Source organism: Cupressus sempervirens, chromosome 10 (genome assembly GCF_028749045.1).
Source record: "Cupressus sempervirens isolate cs-2001-9-10 chromosome 10, ASM2874904v1, whole genome shotgun sequence".
NCBI lineage: Eukaryota > Viridiplantae > Streptophyta > Pinopsida > Cupressales > Cupressaceae > Cupressus > Cupressus sempervirens.
This window is the reverse complement of record NC_143127.1, coordinates 365,644,134-365,652,308: the sequence shown is the minus strand read 5'-3', so window position 1 is coordinate 365,652,308 and position 8,175 is coordinate 365,644,134. Positions and strand designations below refer to the sequence as shown.

Genomic DNA, 8,175 nt, shown 5'->3' with positions numbered 1-8,175 from the left:
TTTTGTTGAAGAAAATTAAATTTTTTCATTGCCTTTTTTTTCATGAGCCAATAAGATTTTCAAAAAATTGTATTTTTCAATTCCAAAAAATAATGCAAATTACAAAACCTTTTGCAAACATTACTATATAAATGAAATCTAAAATCTGATTGGTGCAACTATTAATACAATGGACTAAGCGAAAGCATAAGTTACCTGCCGTAGGCAGAAACTAATAACAATTAATAACAATTACATATCTATATCCATACTTTAGATATATTCCTTTATAATATCCTGCCATGGCAGGACCTAATAAATAACAATTAAATATCTGTCTCCATACTTTAGATATATTTCTTTGAAATATATGACATTTAGGTGTAACCTAAGTTGAAAAGTAGAGATAGCGAGCCCTCCAAATCTTAAGGGCTATCTGACAATTTTGTGTTTTTTGGGTCAGTTAAAAACACGAATAATTGGAAGTAGCTGCGATTTTAAACCTTGCACGACACTCTCTTCATGGACAGTTTTCTGTGAGTGTAACGTGTCATTAAACAATAGGTCAGACGCCCTAAAAAAATCAAGCACGAGCCTACCAGATCAATTCAGATGATTTGAAACCAGCCATTAACTCATATTTGATTCGAGTCAGCACGAGTCGCCTTGAACAATAAACAATTTGAAGATAATAAAATGAAATCCTATATTTGGCTTTATATAGACCCATTTTTTTAGCGAGGGAACTGGGACAGATCACCGGATCTCGATTACCATGCTTATTTAAATCAGTTCCGACGACTCTGGTACAGATCCTGATTATGAATAGAATATACCAAGCAATTATTCCTCCGGATTGACAACTATGGAGGCGACCTTAAAAGGGTGAGTTGACTAGATGATGTAGACAAATTCTCATCCTAAGAGGAAGCTCTGAACAGGTCCTCTACCAATGACAGCGTCAATGGCTGCAACCTCATGTAATAACTCTGCTCTTGCAATTTAATTATATTTTCGTAAATTTGCTCATTGGTTTTGTTCTGTGTTTCGTTTTGTTTACCTGGGTCGTCGCAGAACGTTTTTTTAAGATTTGATCTATTATTTGCGGACTTGCATTGATGAATAAATTGCATTTGATTCAATGGGAAATTGGGCTTCATTTTGGGTACGTATCTTTACATGGATATGTTATAATGTTGATTACCTGATTGGAATTGGAATGCATTGGAGTAGACCAAGTATCCATTATTGATTTGGGATCGTGTACTTCCTATTCAATGCCAGTTTCTACAATGGAGCTTTTCTTTCATTCATTTTCGGATTCATCGTCTTTTATTTTTAAGTATTCGAACGTAGTTAATTTTGTTGAAATCTGAGCAGATCACAGAGCTTTTTCTTACGGAATTAACCAAAATTCAGTTCATCATATTGGTTGGTTTAATGGTCATGGGTATAATGGCTTAATATGTTTATGGTATTGATGAAGATTGTTGAGTTATTCCCACTGAAAATTAGTAGGCGCAGTAGAAACAAGGAACATGAATACTGAAAAGAACATGGGCATGCACCCAAATTGATCTGGTGTTGTAGAAGGGGTAAACTTGTCCGCTTCAACATTTTGATTTGAAGCTGGTGCGTCTCGGGATGAAAAGGTCAGCCACGCTTCTTTAGAACATGCTGCTAGTTCAATGCAGCATTAGATTTTTTTTCCAACATGGGGAACATCTAATTGTTTCAAATAATTAAGGAAACACATCTAATTGCAGGATGGATCATCCCAGTTGTTAAAACAGTAAAGGACCAACCCTTTGATCTCTGCACACCAAGAATGAGGGTTTTTCCTATTCAATTGTGTATCAGTTTGAAAATAGACTGCCTATTAATTGGTTGAATTTGAGTGGTTATATCCAAATTAGTAAATATCTGCTTCATTCAGAGATAGCTTTTGGAAAGCGAGACAATGGTAAATTGTATCTGCTGAGATGATTGAAATTCTGAATCTTTGCATTCTATTATACAATATGCAAATGGAAGCCTTATGTGTTTTATATGGGCATCTTATGTCTTCAGTCACTATGTAAGCATACATGCAACCATCTATTTTTTGTATTCTATCTGACCTAAGCTATAAAGACTAATCAGAGCATTTGGAATTACTCTGAACGGGACGTATCTTATCTCATACAGATACACATGGCTAGAAAACTAGGAAACAAGTGTTGTTCGTAAGAGCTATGTACCATCCAATCTAAAAGCGTGAGGTTTGGCAATCAAACACACATTTTTCTGTCCTGATGAGTAAACAAATAGTTTGATTTGAAATGTCCAAATAAGAATAGTTAGACACAATTAATCCAGAAGGTTTCTAAAACAGAATAGTCTGCAGAAATCTTAAAATCTTTAAGATAGGAAATCTGATAAAAAATCTCTTTTCATCATTAATTCAATGATCATTGAAAACAGGTCATAACCTTCACATCCACAAAGTGTAAACAAACTAGAGCATCGATATTTTTCAAGATCAATCTAATTATCCAGATTTACTGGCAGGAGATTCTATTGTCAATCTTATTGGAGTAGATGAGATTGATGCTAAATGAGGGCCTATTAGATGTGTACATGAGGGGTCTAATAATAGTTCAAGACTGTGAAAAAAGAAGAATAAGTGAGATCCTTCAATATTTGCATTCCAATTTTTGGCACTTCTTGATGAATATCAATTCTATATGCAAATCATTAGGTGAAGAGAAAGAACAAATAGAAGATCAGCATCTTTAGTGATCCATAATCCACTAGTTTGACAGCCTTAGTTATTTGTCGACTATGGTTTTTATAGTTGGCACTACTCAAATCTCTTAACAATCTGCTCTATTGGCTTTTATTTGCTTGCAACGGTAATATAATGCTTAAATAATACATGAAAATAGTAGAAAACAAACAATAACGGAGCACCTCAGAAGGAGCATTTATATGACACTATAGTTTTCCCAACCCTTATGGGTAAGAAAACCCAACAATGAGTATGCCAATGGCATCTCATTAAGTGTACAATCCATTACAGATCCTGTACCATATCAATAATCTTTTTGGGAATGTACTACACATGCAACTAAATTGTTTCATACAACTTGCAATTTCTAGAATTCTGCAATATGCTATTTGTCTATCAAGTTATCAACAATACAGTAAGAGTGTTCTGCATATGCCAACTGAATCCCTCAATGAATTGTTCACTCCTTTTTATGCCTCCTCTGCCCTTGCCATGATGGAAAGATGAATTCGCTTTAGGAGGGTATCTGGCAATCTTGTAATTGCACCACCTTCTAACTAAACCTACGGGATTCCCAACCATTTTACATGGCAGCTCAGCTTCCTTTAGTGCAGGATCACTAACATTATTTTCCTATCATATATGGATTCATCCATTGCCCTCCTTGGCAATCAATAGCAACAGCTGTGACTGAATCACATCCCACAATATAGAGTGTTCAGCTACCCTGTCATGGCTAGCAAGGACAGAAATAACTGAAAAACATGGTCTCTTCGAAGTCAACAACAGCCAAAAACTAAAATATGCACTTCAGCATCAGGCACACAATTCTGCAGCAAGCTGTCATTTCAGTAGCACTGTAGATCTCCAGCAGCAGTTAGGCAAAACTGAAAAGTTGAAAAACCTTTGGCAGTTGACTGCCTTCTTAAGCAGAACTGCACTTCATGGTGACCCCAATGGTCCACCAAGTTTCCCATCTTCATTTCTCAATTTTAAATCATTAGAAACCAATTTTTTACCTGTTTGCAGCTGGAGAGCATATGACTTGTTAAAGAACGACTCTACAGTACCTGCACCATGTGAGTCTGACAGATGTACAACATTCAACCCCCTTGTATACTCGATTCAACATGCTTTTGAAATTACTCCTTGCATAGAAGGAAACTATGCAAAGCCAAGTGCAGCCCCACTAGAATTTGGAAATTTTTAGAAATTGCCTCTTTTGCAAGGCATCTTCCTGTCATTGTTTATAGGGTCTTCCTCTTACAGTTGTTATCACTCATAAATTTTTCACTGTAGTAATTTTGAGTTAAAGCATGGACTCAGCTGTGCAAGTGTGTACTCAATTTGAAGGTAGTCATCTCTGAATAATAATGGAGTGTAGGTAATTTATAGATTACCATTACCAATAAGAATTTTGGTAGAAGAGAGATAGGGGTGGGATACAGAAAGTTTTGAAGACTGGCTGCATCATCCTTCACAATGAGAAAAATGTGTACTGATTCTAATTCAAAATTCTCCATATTTACAATCACCTATGAGGTCTTGAATACATTGTAAAGAACATTTCAGGTGTAACTGAGTCCCTTTCATTGATCTTACTACAGCTGTACTTTTTCAATAGGTATTTGCATTGAACCCCAGCTTGTGGACACAGAATTGCCCAGAAGACTATGTTTTTACTGGTGACTCACACAACTTATTTTTGTTTGTTCAAAAAAACAACAGAGACGGTTATTTAGATCAGTAATATTCCCTGCTTTTAATGGTACATATTGGAGGGATTGTAGAGCATCAAAATTCACACATGATCTACTCTGTCTCCAGCGTAAATGGTTACCTTCCATTTTAACTCAAAAAATATATCAGCCACACTTTTATCTATAATATGTTGCGTTAAAATCAATGTGTAGTAATAATCTGTTCCCAGTCAAAATGATCTAGAAGACTTCTTAGCATGTCGTTCTCCCAAATTACATGTTCTTGGGCCTTGAAGGACAAAATGTTTCATCGTTGTATATGCCTATGTTTGTATAATTTAATAAATAGTAATAGATTGTTCTGATAGGTAATTTACAGGAATTGAGTTTGAGATGGTTTCATTCGGTCATATAAATGGTTGTATATCAATTGTGTTCAGCCAAATTATTTGGGGAAGCTAATGTGCATTCAATGATTTTGTTTATGCTTTGACAAGTATGTCACTTAGACTAGGGTATATGGCTTCCAGAGTCTTTAAGTTAGGTCTTTGATCCTTACTCTACAGTTATATGGCTTCATTTGACTCCAATCATGTTGTCATCGGCTATTTTAAGGATCCACTTCAATTTGATACTTAAATGGCATTTTGGGAGATGCACTGGCACCTGATATAATCTGCCTGACAGTTGAGCTTTTTCACTATTCTCCTTGCATTCCCTTAACACATCCTGCATTCTTTAGGACATATCCAGGGAGACTTGTATTTACTATTTTCTCCTTATAAAATGGCATGTATAAATTGATAGGATGAAGAGTATTAAACAGTAGATTGTTCTAAATAGATACACAACTACGGCAAAATAATCAATTTTATTGGACAAATATTCTACAATCTGTTGGCACAAGTCCTTACATGTCCCCATCATTTGTTTACATTTTCTGCCTGATCAGTCATTCATTTCAACTGCTGGATTTGAGCTGAGAAGCCAAGGCTAGGAATGTAAAATTTCTGCAAATTTATAGGTTCAGATCTGAGATAATATCTTTTATTTGTTGATGTTCTGATCTTCTTCTTTCTTTCTGAATTTAGGGCTCATTTGGCAACAGGAATACAAGCGGAATAGGCATATGTAAATTCCAAAAATTTTGAATTCCTCGTTTGGATGCACCAAAATGGAATTGAGATACGTATTCCAATTTTGGCCCAAAAATGGGGTTTTGCAATTCTACCCAAATAGGTGTTATTGGAATACGTATTCCTATTCCACTTTTTTAAATTTTAGAGAACATAAATTTTGGGGTCTGTGAATTCCCATCAAATATTGGCTTAACCAAACAAAGAACAGGAATATGTAGCCCCATTTTCTATTCCAGAATACGTATTCCTATTCCCCTATTCCTATTCCCGCAGCCAAACGGGCCCTTAGAATGTTATTTCAGAATATTAAAGGTTAGTCTAAAACTTGTTTATGTCTGCAGTACTTCGTATAGGGTAGTATGTTCTAAGGAGCAGACCTCAATGTTTTTGTGTGTCCTTAGACTACAATAACACCCACCCCTTATACCAAGACCAAAGGGCATGTCCCTTAAAGGGACATGACCCTCTCTAGGTCGGCCCATACAATACTTGTATAAATTGGCACCTATGAAGGAGATAACAAGAATGTTAACTAACATAACAATTAGTTATGGTTACTACATAGCATGTTTACTGCCAAGGATTGCTGCCCTATTTATTTGTCAAGTGTAGTATATATAATGCCTTTGTATGGTATAAGGGGAGAAGATTAAGGTGCGGTCTGCAATTCTCAGACCAGTATGAATATCACTGTTAATATTTAACACTCCCTCTTAACTTGATAATCATACTAAGAGATAACATATCTAGGATCATCAATTACGATGAATAAGCATAGATTGATACTCTATATCTATCTGAATCTTCTGAGAAAATGGTATCATGGAACACATGATACTGAGTCATATAACCATCTTGTGATATGACTTATCACTTATACTAGTGATATCAGTATTGCATGTAATACAATACAAACAGAATAAAATCCGAAGAACGATTAAATTCTTCATTTATTCAGGGTGTGACTAAAAGGAATTGGCAATCCTATAGCACAACTCGATTTTGAGGCAAGATCTTCCAGAACATAGGATAAAGTTTGAAGAATAAATTCTTTCTTTATCGAAGTTGTGATTCATAGGCATGGAAATGCTCGTCTCAAATGATCTTGAACTCACCTATATCCAACAGTAGTTCTATACTGTTCAACACATTATCTAAGAAATTGTCATCTCTCATAATGTCATTTATACAAGTATTCATTACCTCAGAGATTGTCACTTTTTAAATAATGAATATAAATGGTGGAGCCCATAACAGTCAATAGTCTGACAATAAAATTATTTTATTAATAATTTAAATAATACAAATGAATTACAATTCTACCATACCAAGTCTTTTCCTGAAGTGATCTATCTTCACTCTAGAGAGAGGTTTGGTGAGAATATCTGCTGTTTGATCTGCAGTGCAAATGTATTCTAATTTTGCAGTATTCTTGTCTAACATATCTCTTACATAATGGTAAGGAATTTTGATATGCTTGGATTTGTCATGAAAAACTGGATTTATCGAAAGCTTGATGGAACTCTAATTATCACAATGAATAATCGTAGGATTCATGGTTTGCCCAAATAATCCCACAAGTAACTTTTTAAGCCAAATTGCTTTCCAAGAGGCCATCGCTACTGCAATGTATTTGGCTTCTGTGGAACTTTGTGCTACTGAAGACTGTTTTCTATGTATCCAAGATATCATTGCTGATCCTAAAATGAAACAACATCCTGAAGTACTTTTTCTATCTTTAACACTTCCACCCCAATCTGAGTCAGTGAATCCATGTAAATCTAAGTCAACTTTCTCATATTTGAGCCCAAGATTAAGAGTGCCTTGTAAGTATCTCATAATGTGTTTGATTGCAACTAGGTGAATGTCCTTTGGCTCACACATAAGCTGACTTAAGGCATTAACACCATAGCAAATATCAGGTCTTGTATTTACCAAGTGCATAAGGGACCCAATCATCTGTCTGTAGAGAGTAGAATCTATGGAAGGTGATTCTGCTGCTGCTTCTTTAAGTTTATGTAGATTAGTCTTCATTGGAGAAGACATAGACTTGCAATTCCACATTCCAAATCTCTTCAAAATATCTAATGTATACTTCCCTTGGTTAAGTATAATGCTATTTGAATTTTGCTGTACTTCCAGTCCTGGGAAGTATTGAAGGAGTCCCAAGTCTTTCATCTCAAATTCTCTAAATAAATCTTTTTTGCATTGATCCATGAGATGATCATCACCTGTTATTAGTAAATCATCAACATATAGTATCAAAATTACCATATCATTTTTATCCCTTATATAATATAAATTTGGATCGGCTTCATTTTTGGAGAATCCTAAATTGGTGAGATACTTATCAATTCTTTCATACCAAGCCCTTGGAGTCTGTTTAAGCCCATAGAGAGCTTTCTTGAGCCTGTAAACAAAGACGTTAGGATCATGAGTTTCAAATCCTTTAGGTTGCTCCAAATATACTTCTTCTGTAATCTTTCCATTCAGGAATGTTGTTTTTACATCCATCTGACGTACTTTCCATCCTTTCGATGTTACGATAGCTAGGATTGCTCTTACAGAGGTGTATCTAGCAACAAGT

The 8,175-nt window shown here is 35.2% G+C and overlaps 1 protein-coding gene across 1 annotated transcript in view; it reads left to right on the top strand.

The window, feature by feature from the left end:
- The first annotated feature begins 715 nt into the window (after positions 1-715).
- GDPD6 (PLC-like phosphodiesterases superfamily protein) overlaps positions 716-8,175 on the top strand; it is a 108,763-nt gene continuing 101,303 nt past the window's right edge. The window contains exon 1 of the mRNA XM_089807663.1: positions 716-959. Coding sequence (XP_089663789.1) covers positions 932-959 — 28 coding nt within the window. The 5' untranslated portion in view covers positions 716-931. The remainder of the gene's footprint in view (positions 960-8,175) is intronic.